General features: G+C 58.9%; 1 protein-coding gene across 6 annotated transcripts; it reads left to right on the plus strand.

Moving 5' to 3' along the window:
- The first annotated feature begins 241 nt into the window (after window positions 1-241).
- MDFI (MyoD family inhibitor) lies at window positions 242-18,018 on the plus strand. Of its 6 annotated transcripts, XM_082346123.1 has the most exons (6): window positions 250-1,062; window positions 1,174-1,353; window positions 2,896-2,982; window positions 10,065-10,247; window positions 13,539-13,763; window positions 16,329-17,131. In XM_082346123.1, exons 3-6 carry the CDS (start codon window positions 2,907-2,909, stop codon window positions 16,583-16,585), a joined length of 741 nt encoding a protein of 246 aa, XP_082202249.1. In that variant the 5' UTR covers window positions 250-1,062; window positions 1,174-1,353; window positions 2,896-2,906; the 3' UTR covers window positions 16,586-17,131. The 6 variants fall into 6 exon arrangements, with proteins under 6 accessions (XP_082202252.1, XP_082202249.1, XP_082202254.1 ...); XM_082346126.1 differs by lacking the exon at window positions 10,065-10,247 and having other exon boundaries at window positions 242-1,062; window positions 16,329-17,140; XM_082346128.1 differs by lacking the exon at window positions 250-1,062 and having other exon boundaries at window positions 1,180-1,353; window positions 16,329-17,133.
- Window positions 18,019-18,335: the final 317 nt, after the last annotated feature.

Genomic DNA, 18,335 nt, shown 5'->3' on the forward strand with positions numbered 1-18,335 from the left:
CCACAACTACTGAGCCTGCGTGCCACAACTACTGAAGCCCACGCACCTAGAGCCCGTGCTCTGCAACAAGAGAAGCCACTGCAATGAGAAGCCTGCGCGCCGCAACGAAGAGTAGTCCCCGCTCACCGCAACTAGAGAAAGCCCGCGCACAGCAACGAAGACCAACGCAGCCAGAAATAAATAAATAAATAAATAAATAAATAAAATTTAAAAAAAAAAGATTTCACAAGCTGTGAGGCACAGCCAATAAATAAATAAGTGAAAATAGGCAGCTGGCTGGCAAGGCTGTAATTTGCTGATTTGGCTTTTTAAAAATATTGAATTAAAACATTTTTTTATCTTGGCACCTTCCTAAATTTTGCACCCCAGAGGAGCGCCCCATTTACCTCACCCTAGTCCTGGTCCTGGATAACAATGAAACTATTAGGTTCCACACGGAGGCCCCCAATGTTCATCCCTCCTGAGGCTCAGAGAGGTAAAGGGACTTCTCCAGGGAAACACGTGGATGGTGGAGTTGGGATGTGGAACTGGAGTCCCATGCCTGGTCATCACACCATACTGTGTTTTGTCCTAGAATGTTGATTTTAATGAGTGTTGATTTTTTTAAACATTTTATTCAAGTATAATAGCCATATAAAAAAGTGCATGTACCTTAAATGTTCAGCTTGCTGAATTTTCACAAACTGAGCACACCTGTATAACCGGTATGTGGGATTAAATGTAAAGCCTATTTTACATTTCCAACAAACCAGACATATTAATTAGTGTTGGGCCAGATTCAGAGGACTTTGGATCCCAAGCAGCTGATTTCGGACAGTAAGGCTGGGAGACTGGGCCGATCCAGAGTTTAGGGGCCCTGGATAGAGACTGAGAAGCAGTGGGGAGGCGGGGCGGGTTAGTGGTGCAGGGCTAGGGTCTGTGGTTAGGGAGGGGGCCCCACATTCAGGAGAGGACGGAGAGCGACGGTGGGGACTGCACTGGGGACCATGTCCACCACCCCGCCCCCTTACGCCCTTCCACTTCCACTCTTGGCGGCGGATGAGGCCAAGCTCGCGGACCCAGGTAAGCTGGTCAGAATGCTGCAGTCGCCAAGCCCCACGGGTGCGTCCCAGTGACTCAGCCCTTGCCGGGAAGGGGGAGTCCACCCCGCTCCCCAGAATTTCCATACAACAGCCTGATCCGGGCTGGCTCCCGGAGTTCCAGGCCGGGCCCGCACCAGGCAGCGCGGCCGCGGGAGCGGGACCCCTTCCTCCCGGCCCGGGGGCCCCCCACTTCCGGCCGAAGCCACCTGGCCTCATCGCGGGGACCACAGCGGTCCTGGCCTCGACGGCGCTGCGGGGACCTTCGAGCGTCGTAAGTAGCGACTGCGGGGACTGGGGGACACCAAGGAGAGGCCCCGAGTCCCTAGCTCGGCCCCCGCGTCCCAGCCCCGGCTTCAACTCCGGGCTGGAAGGCGGAACCGGCAGAACAGGCCTGGCGCCGCCGTCGCCTCCCTAATTGCTCACGGGCCCTCGTGGTGGGGAGCCCATACTCGGCTCCGAGGAGTCCTTGGTCTAGCGTGGCTGAGACGCTGTCACCACAGCGGGCGGCCTCACCTGATCATCCCACGGGCCCGCCCACCCCCACCCAGCGGGCCCGCAGGCTCCATGCCCTCCCCCATCCTCGGGGACCTGCTCCCTGGGCGACGCTGAGGGTCCCTGAACTCCCCCCACCCCGACTCTCTGGCCACGGCTCCTTCCTACCCCCGGCCCTGAGGAGGGACCCAGCTCACAATTCCAGATGTGTCGCCGGGCTGCCCCCGCCGGGAGGGGCTCCCTGTCTCCCCTTTCCCGAGCGCCCGCAATTTGGAAGGCCTCGGATTCCAGTCTGGAGCCAAAAGAAAGGCTAAACTCGAGAACCTCTCTTTGCCTCCAAAGTTGGGTTTCTGACCAAATTCCCACGCACGGCTGGTGGAGGTGGGGGAATTAGGACTGCTCTAGGACACGGGATGCTAGTTGGTCACTAACCGGATTTCCCGGAGGGACAAACTTCTGGTCTGTGCCAAGGCTTAGGACCCCGGGGCAGAGACCAAGCGGGTGGGCAAAGGGTGCCTGAGAAACTTGATCACTCCCACCTTTGGGACAACGAGATTTGGGGTCCACAAATATTCAGACAATTGGCTCGAGGTAGTTGTGGTCACCATGGTTTCTCTCTCTCTCTCGTTCTCTTGCTTTTTCGAAAACTTTTGCAGAGTTTAGGACAGGCGAAGGGGAGCGCGCGCGGCCCCTTTTGCACGCCCCCCGGGGCGCTGGGCCTGGGAGGGGGGCGGGGATCTGGGGAGACTGGGCCCAGCTCCGAGAGCGCGGAGGAAACGCGCGGAGCCGGCTTCCTGTGGGGGCTCCAGCCGCGGCGCCCCGCGGACAGACGTGTCCCGCCCAGGCAGCGCTGAGCCCGGCGCGGGGGAAGGGACGTGGGGGGGTGGGTGCGCCTGGGAAGGCGAGGAGGGGGCGGGGAGAGGGTGGGCCGGGGAGGAGGGGAGGGAAGAGGAGAGGCAAGCAGGGGAGGAGCGAGGGGGCTACAGGGAAAGGAAGCAGAAGGAAGGGGGCCAGCGGCGCGCGCTGGCGCCGAAATGGGAGAAAGGAGTGAGTGAGAGGGGAGGGGCGCGGGGCGAGCGCAGTGGAGCCGAGTTGCCCCTGGGCTGGGGCGCTCGCGGCCGTCGCGCATGGCAGGCCCCGCGCAGTGATCCCCGCGGCGCGAGAGAGCGGCGCGCAGCTCGCACGAGTAAGTCGATCGGGGGCCGGGCTGGGAAGGGATGGGCGCACGGCTGCCGCTGGATCGCCCTCTGCCCGGCCCCCTTTTCCCCTTTCGCGCGCGCGGGGACCTTCCGCCCCGCCCGCTGAGCCCTGTTTCCCGCAGGTCCCGGGCCGATGTCCCAGGTGAGTGGCCAGCGCCCCCCTCACTGCGACGCGCCCCATGGAGCCCCCAGCGCAGCCCCCGACCCAGGTAGGACCGGGGATGGAGAGCTAGACTGGACGAGAGCCGGGTAGGGGGTTGGGGGAGGTGGTCATTCTCCCCCCTCCTCCCTGAGAAGGGGGGAGACGGTTCGGGAAGCTTGAGTGGAGGTAGAGGCGAGGAATCTGGGCATCGGGGACTGGGTCCAAAGAGAGTGGAGGGCTGAGGCGATGGGGGTAGGGCCCGAACGGAGGCGGTGGCCGCGCCAAGTTGGCTCCAACTCTCCCCACTCCCAGCACCAGACACACACACACCGCAGTGTCTGTCTGTCCGTCTGGGATTTGTGTCCCAGCCTTTTCTGCCCAGTGTGTAAATATTTATGGGGGCCTTAGGCGGGGTGGGGGTGTCTGAGTCTTTCTCTCCTTCCCTTCCCCCAACTCAGCCAGAGCCTAGCGCTTCCAGAAAACTTTTGTCCGACAGGACCCGGCCCCTCCCCTCCTTGCCATTCCGTCTCGCTCGTCTTCCTCCCCACCCGGGCCCGGCCAGTCCCCGCCACCCCTACCCTGCAGGGACGCGCGCGCGCGCGCGCACACGCACACACGCACACGCACACACACACACGCTTTATCTCCTTCTCCTCCTCTCTCTTTCTCTCCCTCTGTCTCATGCACTCACCCCAATCAAGTGCTCACCACCCGAGTGAAACGCCCCTTCCCTCAACTCAAGGGGTCTGTAACCTCCCAGGGATTCCTGCAGGAGCCTCCCAACCCCGGGAGGGTTTGTGACTCCCTGAGGGGGTCTGAGGAGGGGGTGGAGGGGAGTCCTGGGGCTGTGGCTCTCAGTCCAGCCCCTCACCATACACATGTGAGCTGAGGCTCACAATGGACCACAGGGACAGGGAGAAGTCAGGAACATCTGGGTTTTGTTGGGGGGGGGGGCTGGAGGGGTGGCATGCAGGAGTACAGGCCCAGATTTCATGCCTTTAATCCTAGCTCTAGGCTAGTCTAATCTTCTGCCTTCCTCTCACCCAGCCCCATTTGCCCTTTCTCCCCTCTTTGAGTCTCTGAATAACGGAGGTCTGGTCCTGGACCTCTGACACTAACTCCCTGCACGGCCTTGGACAAGTTCCTTCCCCTCTCTGGCCTCAGTCTCCATATCCGCCCATGGGAGCTGGTCTGCCCGTTTGGAGAGGCCCAGGTCTACCTGGTGTGGATGCTGGCCCTTTGGAGACGCAGGGCTGTGGAGGTGCGGGGTGGGGCTGGGGGTCTCCTAGCATGAGGACAAGTCGGAGACGTTTGGCCAGGAGCCGGCACGTACGTGAGACTAATGTGTCTGCTGTGCGTCCCACCAGCCCTCCGATTCCCCCGCTCTGTGGGGACCCTGGAGTAGGGACTTCTGGGGAATAAACTGCCCCAAGAACTGGGCTCCTGCAGCCTGGAGAGAGAGCTAGGGGCAGAGACCTGGGAAGGCTCTTTCTCTGTCCCTAGCCCCTCCTCTCTTTCTCGGCCTCCTGCTTCTCTCCCACTCTCCCATTCTTCCCCTGCTTATCCATTTTCTCTGCTCTCGCCTCCACTCCTTCCTTCCAAGATCCTCGCCCCTGTGTGACCCATTTCGAGCCCCAGTAGGGAAAGGAGGGGCTGAATGTGCTCGGGGCAGGGGCAAGGGCCAGGGTGGGCCACTGGGAGGGTTAAGCCCTGGGCTGTAACTTGAGGCCCCCCAGTGCCCCAGCGAGCCCCCTCCCCAGCCTGGGCTGGGCCAGACAATGTGGCTTTCATAACACGAGAAGGCCTGGCTCTGCTGCCTTGGGAGAATGAGCCTGCTGCCCAGGAAGCCCAAACCGCAGGAGACCCAGCCAAAACCCCACAGACGCCTAAATCGGAGACCAGAATCCCCCACGCTCCCTGCTGAGTGCTGACAGAACAGCAAGGCCATGGCCCTGCTGGCAAGATAGCCAGGGAGCAAGTCAGCCCCTCCCTCAGCCACGCAAGATGCAGACAGGGGTGCAAGGGGACCCAGGGCAGCTCTGGTCGGGGAAGGTGGCCAAGCCCGCACACCCTTGGCTCCCCCAGTGGCCTCTTCCCCATCCAGCCCTGAGAGCCCCAGGAGCCTGGCTCCCTAACCCAGAGATTTCTGTCCAGCACTGTGGCGTCACATTCCTGCTCTTGGTTCTAAACTGAATTTCCTGGGGAATTGGAGCCTTCAGACCTAAAATAAAACCAACTGGACCCAGCCTAACTGGCCATCTCAGGCCCTCACAAGTCCTCAGCCTGGTGACCTGAGCCTGTGACCTGTGTGTCACAAGTGTGTATCAAGCGAGTCCACATTCTTGCCTTCTTGGTGCCAGGTGCCAACCCTGATTCTCACCTTCTCGTTCTCTCTCCTCCTGACCTGGGGCTCCAGGCTCCAGAACTCAATCCTCAGCAACAGACATTTGCTAAGTGCTTACTGGGGGTGCAGAGACAGACTGGGGCTGCAGTCTGATTGAGGACCCGCACTTCACTCCCTAGTTACAGTTTACAGCAGGGAACCCTGGACGCTGAGTTCTCAGTAAGTGGCCACTCCGAGGAGAGACTATTGGCTCGAGGGTCAGGGAAGGCTTTATGGAGGAAGAGGTGAAACTCCAGCTGGGTCATGAAGGATGAGTTGGATCTGGGGAGAGGGGAGAGGTAGGACATTCTGATCAAGGGGAACAACATAAGCTTGGATGGATTGGGCAGAAGGCCCTGTGGTGGCCTGGGGCCATGGAGAGGTCGGCCAGCCTGGAACATAGGATCCTTGTCCATTGAGTAGGCTGAAGATATAGACCAAGGCCTTGAATACCAGGCCAAGGAGAGATTGGAATGTGGGGCTTTGGTCACTACTCTCTGAGCAGATCAGATCCTGGCCCTCTCTCTGCAGAGATGGTCGGAGCTCCAAAGGGGAAAGCTGGGTCCACTGTCCACGAAGACAATGGAGAGGGCTCAGCTGGAGGGACCAGGCACCGGAGCTTGGGGACAAGGGCCCTGTGGACACCTTCCAGGCTTGGAATGAACCCTTCCCACCTGGAAGAGGTCCCCCAAACTCCTTCTCCATCCAGGAACAGCAGGCAGAGAGAGCACACAGGGTCCGGCTGAAGTTTGAGTCTCTCTGCTTCGCTCTCGGGCTTATGGATTTAAACGTGACTTTTCCACCCTCTTCTGGGGCTGTCTTTCCAGAACTCAGGGCATTGACCTGAACCTTATCCCATGTTAGGGATGAGAATATGTCGAGGCACAGGGGCTCTTGCCTTTCTGTGTTTCCCCCTTGGAGATGGGGACTCTTGAGAGAAGTGCAGGGCTGGGGCTTCTGCTCAGGGACGCCACCAGCATGGCTGGCCCGCTGTGCACATTATTATTTTTTTTAAGTTTATTTATTTATTTATTTTTGGCTGCACCGTGCTGCGTGCAGGATCTTAGTTCCCCTATCAGGGATCGAACCCGTGCCCCCTGCAGTGGAAGCGCGGAGTCCTAACCACTGGACCGCCAGGGAATTACCCCCTGTGCACATTAGAAAAAGGTGGCTCTGGTGGGGCCCCAGCCAGGGACTCCAGCCCCACCCCGACCCGGGGCAGATGCCTTCACACACAACTTGAGTTTCTTGTCCACACGGTGGCCCTTGTCCTTTGCTGGCCTCCCATCCTCCGGGACTTTCTCCTCAGAGATGTTCTCCCCTCTGTGGCTGGGCAGGGGTCTCCTGGTCGCAAGAAGGAAAACTGGGCTCTTTCCGTCTTTTGATTGTTGAGCACATGGGCCCCGCCTCTTGTCTGGTTTTTCGGCTCCACGTGCTTGCAGGGAGAGCTGTTTCTTCTCCAGCATCTTGGCGTCGGGGCCCCTGGGCAGCGTGTCACCCGCAGACCAGGCCCTCCTGCCACGTCTTGTTCATTCTCTGCCTGCTCCCACGTCTCTGGGCCCTCGGCACAGTTTCCTCTTCTGCCCTCAGCGCTGCTCCCCCAGTGTCTGCTGGGTCCCCTCCGCAGCCCTCCCGGCTCCAGGAGGTCTGTCCCTCAGTGTTTCCAGGTCAAGATGACTGGACTGGATTTACTTTCCCCCCTGGTTTCCTTCCAAGGTCTGGTGCTCACCCCAGAATGGCAGGTTTCCTGCAGGAGGGGCCTCCTCGGGACTTTGTCTGTGCTCTCTGTAATTTCCTGTTCCCACCAGATTAAAGGTCACCAGCCCTGTAGGTGACTTAGGAGACACTGCCCAGAGAGTGGCAGGTGACATAGGGGTAGGAGGGCCCAGGTGAGGATCAGTGTCCTAACTCCTCTTCCTCTCCTTCCTCCCTCTTCAACCCTGGGGGCCAAGAGAGCTGCAATCCTGGTTCCTTCCACTGCAGGACTGACAGTGTCACCTCTGTGTGCCCTGGTGACCTCAGGAGAAAGCCTGGGAAGTGACCACAAGGCCCACCGTGCCCCAGTTATCATTCTAGTCTCCCCTCGTTCATGCTATAGCTGTTCACACTGGGGTCTTGGCTTCTGCTGCTGTTCTCGAAAGGTCCTTTTCCCCTTCTTTGCTGACTGATTGATTATTTAAGACCCAGTGTAGCCATTGCCTTCTCCAAGAAGCCTCCTAGACACACACAAACACACACACACACCCCTGGGATAAGTGCCCACCTTCTGTGCTTCCACAGTTCTTAGATGCCCCTGCTGTAACTCTTGCCCTTCGGTGTATGTGACTGTCGCCCACCCCCACCCCGACAGAGAACTCCTGGGGGAGTGACCAGGTCTTTCTCATTTTGGTCCACCCAGTGCTTGACGTATTGGGAGGTGCGTCGTAGCTGTTACACCAAACAGCACAGGAAGGAAGGAGGAAAGGAAGGAAGGGAGAGGAGGGAGGGCAGGCAGGGGGATGGGCAGGTGGAAGCGTATGTGAGTGGCCCCCTGAATACCAGGCACTGCTGAGTGTTTCATTTACTCTTTGAAACCCTGAGGGACAAGCATGGTGAGCCCCCTTTCACACAAGGTGACCCAATTCCTGGTAACTCGCCCAAGCTGGTATCTGCTAAAAACCAGGGCTTGGGTCTTCCAGCTCCTGGCTCAGGCCTTTGTCATTACACCACCTGGGAGAGTCAGCACTCCGCTTCAGGGCTTTGGCAAGACGCCTCTGGGGCCAGAGGCTGGAGCTGGGCGGCCCCCTCCCTTCCTGGGAATTAGGACTCAAGCTGTGAGCCTCCCTCTCCATGCCAGGTTGGTCGTGACCCTCCACCGTCCTGTCCCGTCTGTGCTGCTGTAGACCAGGCTCTGGGCTGGGAGAGGTGCCATGGAGCGGGCGGCCTGGATCCCCCTTGGGGGTTGTCTCTGCTTCCCTGCTTCCCCTCGTCCGAGCCCTGCGATCCTCCCAAAGCCATTTGACCTCTCATTAACGCAGAGAGCTCTCAGTAGGCCCAAGGAATGGATGGGGCTGGAGGGACCTGCCCCCTGCCTCCCTGGGCACCAGGAGGGGTTCCCAGCACAGAACTGCCACCTTTCAGGAGTGGTGGGAGCCCCAGCCCTCCCTGCTCCCTGTCCCAGCTCCCAGCTCCAGGCAGGGTTAATGGTTTCCCTAGGCAGGTGGGAGCATGCCGGCAGCTCTCTGTACGACCCACGTGGGGTCCCTGGGGCCTCGGTCCCCCTGGCCGTGGGAGACCAGGGTCTTTGGAACAAGGATTGTCCCCTCCCCTCAGGATGCTCCCATCCCCCAGACCTACATGCCCAACCTGAATTGATCCCTCTAAAGATCTCCTTCCCTACCCCTCCACCCCCATTTGGAGACAGCTCAGGGAAGGAACCCCTGTGTAAGGCCCTCTGTGCTCTGTGATTGGTTCCGTTACTGTTTCCAAGACTAGTTTTTGTCTCTCTCTGTCCCTGTGGGTGTGTCTCGTGATTTCTGTGTGTGGTGTGTTCGGGTGGGCGCTGACCTCTTACTCTCTGGGTTTCATCACCCTTTCTCTTCATCTTTCTCTGTGGCTCCCTGTGTCACTCTCCTCTCCCTGAGCCCTTTGGTCTCTGTGTCTCTCTGAGTCTCTCGTTTCTGTCTCCCCTGATCCCAGTGCGGCTTGGGGGAGGGGCACCCCCTTGAGGCCCCTGTCATTCCCACTGCACGACCTGGGGGCTGATGGGAGGCCCAGGCTGCACCCTGCCCTTGCCCAGCCTGGCCCCTGGCCCCATGACCCTGGGCTTCACCCTTCCTGTCCACCCTCAGGCCTTCCCACGCCCGGTCACCTTTCTGCCACCCTGCCCCACCTCTCAGCCCCCAGAACTTTCCTCCCCTGGGCCCAGGAGGCCCTAGTCCTGCTGCCTCAGGAACTGTAGGTGGCTCCATTTCTGCCTTCCGCCCACCCTGCACAGAGGGGCCGAGCCACTCACTGTAATTACATGTGGCTGCCATACGCCTCTTCCAGCACTCTTGGGCCGTCTCCCCGTCTCTCTTCCTGCCCGGAGCCCCTCCGCCTCATCCCCCAGGCTCCGCCTCACCACCCAGGGTTCTCTGACTCTTTCTCTTGCTGTCATCCTCTTTCTCAGCCCCAGTTGCTCACTGTCCATCTCCCTCTTGCTCTGTCTGTATCCCACTCCCTCTCCATCGCCTCTGCCTCTGACCTCATCTTTATCTTTCTCTCCATCGCTGACTTTCGCTCAATTGCTGAGTCTCCTGCCTTTCCCGGGCTGTCTGTCACTGGGCGTCTGGGGCGCCCTCCTCCGTGCCCAGTCTCCCACTTTCTGATGCACTGTCTGTCTTTGCTTCTACCTTTCACTGTGCCTTTGATTCTTTCTCTCTCCATGTCACTCTGGATGCCTGTCCCTGTCTCCCCATCGCTGCCTGTCTCTTCTCTCCTGTGCTGTGTTTCTGCCTCCCCCCACTTCCCTTATACCATGCATCTCGGGCCCCTCTCCCTGACGGTGCGCACACACACACACACACACGTGCACATGTACACACCCTTGCTCGTTCACGGGCTGTGGTTTGGGAACTTTCTATTCTAGAGTCTGGCACTGTTGCCAGATAGGGTAAGGGCTGGGTAACTGGTACAGAGACCAAGAATGAGGGCTCACGGCATTCTGGGCTGTGGGAAGGGGACCAGGGCTGGGCAAACAGGAGGACACCAGGAAAATGTCATTCGGTCGTCTGCTTTTTCCCTAGCCCAGACCCTATCCCTCCTGCCTGGGCTGGAGGTAGTGACAGGATCCACTCAACCTGCAGAGGCAGCGCTAGAGGAGGGCTCCCTGGAGGAGGCGGCACCCTCCATGCCCCAAAGCAATGGCCTTGGGGCCTCCCAGGCCCTGGACAGCACTGACCTCGACATCCCCACAGAAGCTGTGACACGTGAGTCCTAGGGGTCAGGGGATTGGGGTGACAACATGTAGGGGTTGCTCTAGAGAATCCAATGCAGATGGGCTGGCAGAAATGCCATGGGTGCCTGTGGGAGCCTAGCGGTGGGCCAGGACCTTGAGGTGTGGGCAGTGGAAAGGTGTAGGACATTGCCCTTTCTGTCTAGGAAGAAGACCTCCACATACAAAATGATTCGGATAAAATTAGTTCAAAATGAGTGTGGACAGGCTCCAGGCAATGTGGTTCAGGACAAGAGAGCGTGAGGCCAGGGGCAGGGAGCCGGAGCCTGAGGCAGCCCAGCCTTCAGGGTGTCAAGAGCAAACCGGCAGGAGAGACACCCGCAGTTGCTCTCTGTAGAAAGGAGCAAAACTCAGCTCTATTCCCAGGTTTAGCTCAGTGTCTCCAAGGAGGTCCTGGAGGGGGAGAATTCGCCACTGTCACCCTCAGAAGCAGGGGAAGGGACAGCCAGAATCATTTTGTAATTACCAGTAAGATCCGCAAAATCTACGGACACATTGGCACTTTCCAACTTTCTTTCCCTGCATGATCTCACGCGCTCTCCACATTGGCCTGTATTGAGGCAGCAGGATAGCGCTTACCAAGCCCATTTTACAGATGAGGAAACTGAGGCAAGGAGACCCACTCTCCCTGGACACAGACTGGGGAGCTCAGGTCTCCTGGCCCAGTGCTCTTTCCTATGCCTGCCTGCCCAGCTGGCATGGCCGAGCGTGGAGCCGCCTTCAGCCAGGGCATCTGGGGTCAGCTGGGCTCCCTGGAAGTCAGGGTTACTAAATCCTGCTAGTGCACTGCCCTCCAGACACACCCACCAGCAGAACTGAGAGAAAGAGCTGAATGCCGTGGTCACGGAGGAGGGGGCCTGGATGGGAGTTGGACAGACACCCCTGTGTCTGTGGGGCCCTGAGTGTTTGCTCTGTGACTCAGCCACCACGACCACCGCCACGGCCGTGGCCACAGGCGAGCTCTGTGTCTGCCCCAACCTCCTGGGCCCTTAGCTCACCACACGCTCCCGCCCTCTGGTCACTGTGCCCATGTTTAGGCAGCAGGGCAGGGGGCACCGAAGCTGGCCAAGGACTCAGCCCAGTCACCCACCATGGGGCCAGGCGGTGGGGGCAGGATGATTCAGGCCTGGCCACTTCCCCTGGCCTTACCCCTGTTTACCCAGATGCAGGCACCAGCCACTGCTCAGGGCCAGAGGCTCCCAGCACGGTCCTCCCCAGAGCCCTGTCTCCCATCATCTCCTGACTCCCCAGCTTGCCCTCAGCTCCTTTCTCCCAATCTCCATCCCCTCCCCCCTCCACTTCCTAGCTGTGGAACCTCTGGCAAGTTTTACCCTTTCTGGGCCTCAGTTTTTTCATTTGGAAAATGGGCTAGTAATAGTACATCTGTTTGATGCTTAAGGAAGTTACTACTGGGAATTGCTGGTGGTCCAGTGGTTAGGACCCAGCACTTTCACTGCCATTGCCCAGGTTCAATCCCTGGTCAGGGAACTAAGATCCCGCAAGCCACTCGGTGTGGCCAAAAAAAAAAAAAAAAAAGCACATAAGGAAGTAGTTACTACACTTAGAGCTCTTAACACTGTGTGTCTGGCACCTAGTCACAGCTCAAACCATGTCAGCTACTAGTTATAAGAGTAGTGATGGTTGTGATAGTAGCAGCTTATTCCTCGGTCCCTTGCCTCCCAACCTCTGCCCCGCTCCTTGCCTCTCTGCCCTCGGAGTCCCAGCTTTTAGCCTCCAAGCTGGTCCCACCTCTGACCCTTCGCTGTGTGACCTTGGACAAGTTACTGTACTTCCCTGGGACTCGATTTCCTCATCTGTAAAAGGAGGATACTGACCTATAGAGATACTGAGAACAATTCGCATGCCAAGTGCTCCGAACAGTGCCCGCGTGCAGTGAGTGCCCCGCAATGTGCTCCCACCATTACTTAAAGGCCCAGCCCCCTCAGTTAGGGGAAGCGCTGAGGCCCCCTTCCGCTCTCCTCAGCCTCCAGCTCCCGCCCCAGACACCCGCTCCTGCCACAATCCAAACCCAGAGACCTGGCCCGGAGGGAGCTGGGGATCTAGACCCCAGGGCCTGAGAGATGGAAGTGCCCCACGCTCATGTTTACTGAGGGTCCTCAGGGCCAGAGGGTCCCGCCCAGGAGTCAGGGGGCCTGAGCAGAGGGATCCGATCCTCGAACTCTTGTGACCCCTCCTCAGACTTCTACACACACACACACACACACACACACACACACACACACACACCCCTGCCCTCATCTCTTGAGACACACACACACACACACACCCCTGCCCTCATCTCTTGAGACACACACACACACACACCCCTGCCCTCATCTCTTGAGACACACACACACACACACACACACATACACACACCCCTGCCCTCATCTCTTGAGACACACACACACACACACACACACACACACACACCCCTGCCCTCATCTCTTGAGAACAGAACCATGCCATCCAGGTGGGCAAACCTGAGGGAAGGAATGGGGTGTTCGGGGGGATCTCCAGGGCCAGCCTCCCCACACCCCACTGATAAAGCTGTTTTGGTTCCTCAGCCTGGGATGGGGACCCAGGGTTCCCAGCTTCTGGGGTCTCCCTGCTTGGCCTCCCTCTTCCCTTCTCCCCCTCCTCAGACCCAAGGGGCCCCTCAGCAAACCCCTTCTGCAGCTGCCCCACAGAGGCTGGATGGGGTGGGGAGCTGGAGGCGGAAGGAGCAGGAGATAGGGGGCTGCTCTGAGGAGCCCCTGGATTCCAGGGCCAGGGCATTCATCTCCAAACAGATGTTTCCAATCAATCACCCGGCACACGAAGGGCAAAAGCAGCAGGGGGCTTGGCAGGGGCCGAGGTGACGGTTAACTGCTTCCCTGCTCTCCCTCCACCCCCAACTGCCACCACTCTCACCAAAATCTCAGGACCCCAAGAGCAGGATAGTGGATTTCACGTGGGGTAAGAAGGTGGGGTCCAGGGCCCTGAGCCTCTCCCTTTGCCTTGCACCTCTGTCTTTTCTGGAATGAGCATGGACCTGGGAGTCAAGAGCCAGGCTCGACTCTGTGGCTGTTTCATGATGTGCCACTGGGCAAATCAGTTTCCCTGGGCCTCAGTTTCCCCATCTGCAAAATACAGATCAGCTAGATGACCTGTGGTGTATCTAGGAACAAAGCAGGCAAGATTCAAGCAGAGCCCCGGGAGGCTGTGCAGGGACCCACTCCCCAGCTCCCACCTCCCTCATTGCCCTTTCTCATCATCTTCCTAGGCCAGCCTCAGGGGAACCCCTTGGGCTGCATCCCACTAGTGGCGAATGGCTCTGGCCACCCCTCGGAGCTGGGCGGCGCCAGGCGGACGGGGAACGGTGCCCTGGGTGGCCCCAAGGCCCACCGGAAGTTGCAGACACACCCATCTCTAGCCAGCCCAGGCAGCAAGAAAAGCAAGGGCAGCACCAAGTCTGCTGCCTCCCAGATCCCTCTCCAGGCACAGGAAGGTAAGCACCCCATCTCGCCTCCCTCTGGGAGAAGCCTCCAAAGCTGGCTTCCTCGAAGTCTGACGCAGGGGCCAGCGGCAGCATCTTTACAAGGTTGCTGGTTAGAAGTGCAGCATCTCAGCCCCACGCCAGGTCCTCCAGATCTGAACCTCTGGGTGGGGCCCGGGAGTCTGGGTTTTAACAAGCCCTCCAGGGAGTCTGATGCAAGACTCTTAAATCAGAGGACCTTGCAGAGGACACATGTTGGGTAAGGTAAGGCACGTGTGAGTTCTCAAGGCCAACCCCTTCTCATCCCTACTCTCCCAGAGTTGCTCTAACAAGAAGTGGAGCCATCTGGGCCCGTCCAGCTTAAGCCACGTCATTTCTGGAAACAGAAATTTTCCTTGAGGAATGGACCATCTGTTTAGTGAGAGCACAGCACCTAGCGTAATAAAATGATGCACCATCAGATGCTTAATTGGCGGCGGAATAGGGGCTGCAAGGTGCAGTGGGAGGTCAGAGCACCCAGATATACCAGCCATTGTTCCTGTCACACGGAGGTCCTCTGAGGGACCAACCTGGGCAGCCACGTCCCCCGTCCCACCAGGCATCAGTTCAGCTTGGGTGACGGCTACCTGTAGCCCAGTGATGTTTGACCTTCACCCCAGAACTTTTAAGTAATTTTTCTCCATGCTGGGGGACTCTGGCTGGTCCTCTGCAAACAGGATTCAGTGTACACATTTGCACACAATGTGTTCATAACTTTCACCCGCCAGAGCAGATTCTGCCCAACAGGCTTGTTTATGAAGGGGGTATTCATGCATCTGAAGTGAACTGGGCATCTGCTGTGAGCCAGGCACTGTGCTGTGTGCTGGGTACCCAGGCCATGGCCTCATAAAGCTCTCATCAGAGAGACACAAACAGGTAATCACTCTGTGATGTGATAAAAGATAAATGATGAGTGATAAAGTGAACACAGGGGGACACCCACACCAGCCCAGAAAGCTGGGGAGGGGAGTCTGGGAAGGCTCTGGAGGTGTCTGAGCAAGCCTTAAAGGACCCATAGGAGGATCTAGCCAGGGTGCATTAGCACAGAGGTGAGAACTGGCTAGTGTGGCTGGATTATGAAGTTCCAGGTGAGGAATGGTGGGAGGTGAGACTCCAAGCAGACCGGGACTCCCGAGGTGGAGGGTACCTAGTAAGCTGCGTAGTGGGTCTAGACTTCATCTGGAAGACAATAGGGAGCTTCGAAGGGTTTTAAGCAAGGTGGTGACCTCATCAGATTTGCATCTGAAGAGAACTCCCTTATCCAGTTTGCCGATAGATGGCAGGGGTTCCAGCTGTGCGAGCCCCCATTCCCTGTACACAGGACTGGGTGGGGACGTCAGAGCCTGCATGGTGGTGTGAGACTCCGACAGGACCAGCAGCCTTGAGCCAGGGGCCCGCCTGGTCAGGGGAACTGGACACTGCCCATGGCCCGACCCCTGGGAGGGGTGCCAGCCCAGCATCCTGGCAGCATGCCAGCGGTTCAGAACACGGGCTGCCGAGCCAGCACCACCGCGTACCAGCTGGGTGCCCAAGGCAGGATCGTGCGTTAATTCACTTCCTGTGTATTTACTCAGCACCCACGATGTGCCAGGCACCGGTCTAGGGACCGTAACAGACAAAGACGCCGGCCCCTGCGGTGTTTGCCCTTTAGTAGGCGGGGAGGGCTGTGTAAGCCGCGGGAGGTGCTAAGTCCTGGGCGGGGAGGCAGAGCAGGCCCCGGCGAGGGGGTGGGGCTGGGGCCCAGCAGCTCGCAGTATTAAAGAGGGTGTTCGCGGAAGGCCTCCCCGAGAGGGGACATTTGGGCAAAGACGGAGGGGTCAGAATGAGCAGAGCATGTATCTGGGGCTGGAGCACTGGGGGGGGGACGGGGGGCAGTGCCTGCATGACCAGGAAAAGCCAGTGTGGCCACAGCAGAGTGATCTGGGGAGGGGCCGTCGGGGCTACTGTGAGCTCTTGGGCTTTTCCTCCTGGTGAAGGGGAAGCCACTAGAGGGTTCTGAGGGCAGGAGGGGCGGGATCCAACAGAAGTTTTTCAAGGGTCCTTCCGGCCTCCGTGTGCGGAGTAGGTGCGGGCCGGGAGCAGTAGTCAAAGGCAGGGAGTGGGGAGACCAGCGAGGACGCAGTTGCTGTCGCCAGGCAAGAGCTGAGCAGAGTGGTAGGATTCTGGAGAGATTTTGAAGTGACTTCTCTGTGCCTCAGTTTCTTCATCTGTAGAGAGCGGCTAATACAGCCCCTCCTCAAGGAGTTGTTGCAAGTTTAAATGAGTTTAATTCGTGCATAACACTTAGAACAGTGCCTGGAACACGTCATCCCTCGGTGTTCGTTAAATAAATGACCGAGGGTGGTTAAAGCAGGGACTCAGGATCCAGGCTGCCGGGGCTCAGACCCTCACTCCACGTAACTCTCCGTGTCTCGGGGTCACCTGGAAGGTGGGTCCCCATTTCACGGAGCCAGGGGAGGGCTGCACGAGCGTTATGTCTGCACTCAGTGAGCCTGCCGCCCGCGGCTGGTCCCCGGCCCCGGGCCGTCTCGCCTGCAGACTGCTGCGTCCACTGCATCCTGTCCTGCCTGTTCTGCGAGTTCCTGACGCTGTGCAACATCGTCCTGGACTGCGCCACGTGCGGCTCCTGCAGCTCCGAGGACTCGTGCCTCTGCTGCTGCTGCTGCGGCTCCGGCGAGTGCGCCGACTGCGACCTGCCCTGCGACCTGGACTGCGGCATCCTGGACGCCTGCTGCGAGTCGGCCGACTGCCTGGAGATCTGCATGGAGTGCTGCGGGCTCTGCTTCTCCTCCTGACCCGCGGCGTCCCAGCTGTCACACGAGGCTGGACCGCCCCCTCCCCCGGGCCTCTCCCACCCTCCCCGGGCCCTCTCGGAACCCCAGCCTGGTGAGAGGGCGGTGCCGGTCCTCCTCGCTGGTTTCCCTGGACAACAGCACCGAAGACCTGGGGGGAGGGGGGACGGTTCCTGGATCAGCTGCCAGGGCTGCAGAACACTGTGAAAGTTGGGGGAGGGGGCCGGGACATGGGGGAAGCTGGGGTGCTGGGGCTGTGCGCTTTTCTACCTCTCACTGCCCCTGTGCTTGCCTCCCCCCTCCCCCGCCCCCAGGCTTAGAGGACAACAAAATGTGAAAAGAGACACCCCACCTGACCTCGGCCAAGCCCCTCCCCAGTCTCCCCTCCTGTGGGGCCTGACCCATACAGTGACCCCAGAGGGTAGGGCTGGGCTTGGGCCCAGGGTGGGGTGGGAGGGGGGAAAGGTATAGATAAGACTGGAAGGGGAGAGGGAGGGAATGGAGGGAAGGTCTGTTCTATTTGTTGCTGTAAATAAAGATATGGGTCCATCTCACATTTCCTCAGGACTCATGAGCGATGGCCATGGACTCTCAAAACCAACACTCTCACAACCCCCCTACAAAGGCCCCAGATGGATGGGGCTTCCCTGGCCCCTGAGGTCCCCTCCCTTGTGTCACGTTCCCCCCTGAGGGAGGGAAGGAAGAGGGGTACCCACGCCCCACCTTTATTTCCCTCTTCCTGCCAAAGGGACAGAGAAGCCCAGAAAGGGAAGAGTTAACCCTTGGCATAGAATTAATTAACAGCAGATGTGTTCAGGTTTTGATTAATTAATCTCCTGCTGACTCCTGCTTCTCGAAGCCATGATGGCTCCAAGGCATAGGGTGACGCCTATGTCAGTGGCAGAGCAGGGCCTGGGGAGGGGACAACCCTGGGCCCCCACACAGCCAGGGCTGCACTGGGAGACAAGTTTGGCCTGAATGGAGGTCACGTGGCCCAGCCTCAGTTGTCCCCCTGATTGCCAGGGGGCCTGAGATAGAAGAAAACTGTCAGGATTGGCGGAAGCCTCAGAGGTCAGGTGTCCAGAGCCCTTGGGTGCGGGAAGGAGGGGCAGACCAGAGCACTGAGGTTGACAGCGGGGAGGGCTGTGTGGACCAAACCCCTCTCCACCCCATCCTGGACCTGGAGGAAGCCAGGAGGGGTCCAGGGTGAGTGAGAGGACAGCTCATGGTTGGACTTGGATTGTCCTGAGGAGAAGACATGGCCCTAGAAGGCCTTGAAAAGTGGAGACCTCAAGGGAAACTGGTGGGACGCTGCTTCCAAGAACAAAGGGTGGAGTGGCCCTGACGGATTCTGGAGGGGAGGAGGGAGCTCAGGAAAAGAGCCAGATGAAATCTGAACTGTCTTAAGGAATGCCACACTACGGAACAGCCCATGGCCTTGGGCGTGGGTTGCAGTGTCAGCAGAAGGAGGTGACAAGAGATGGTGAGAAGGACCCCCCCCGCCCCGCCCCTCCCCTGCAGCCCCTCCCCTCATACACATGTACACAGGCCTCACTTTGCCAACACCAAGGTTTTCCGACTTCTGGGACCACATAGGAAACTCAGGACACAGAGAGGAAGTGACCTCCCCAGGGTCACATAGTCAAGATCAAAGCCAGGAGAGAAGCCCCATTTTCTTGGCCCCCTCAATGTTCGTTTGTCTCAAGGGTTTTTTTTTGTTGTTTTTTTGTTTTTGCTTAGTTATTGTATGCTC

This window comes from Balaenoptera borealis, assembly GCF_965194805.1.
Source record: "Balaenoptera borealis genome assembly, chromosome: 12".
Classification (NCBI taxonomy): Eukaryota; Metazoa; Chordata; class Mammalia; order Artiodactyla; family Balaenopteridae; genus Balaenoptera; species Balaenoptera borealis.

Excerpts from the sequence above, each read along its gene's own strand:
- MDFI (XM_082346123.1), top strand. The coding sequence starts at position 2,907 with ATGTCCCAGGTGAGTGGCCAGCGCCCCCCTCACTGCGACGCGCCCCAT. Across the intron at positions 2,983-10,064 it reads CAGCGCAGCCCCCGACCCAG|CCCAGACCCTATCCCTCCTG; the intron begins GTAGGACCGGGG and ends CTTTTTCCCTAG. Across the intron at positions 13,764-16,328 it reads CCCTCTCCAGGCACAGGAAG|ACTGCTGCGTCCACTGCATC; the intron begins GTAAGCACCCCA and ends TCTCGCCTGCAG.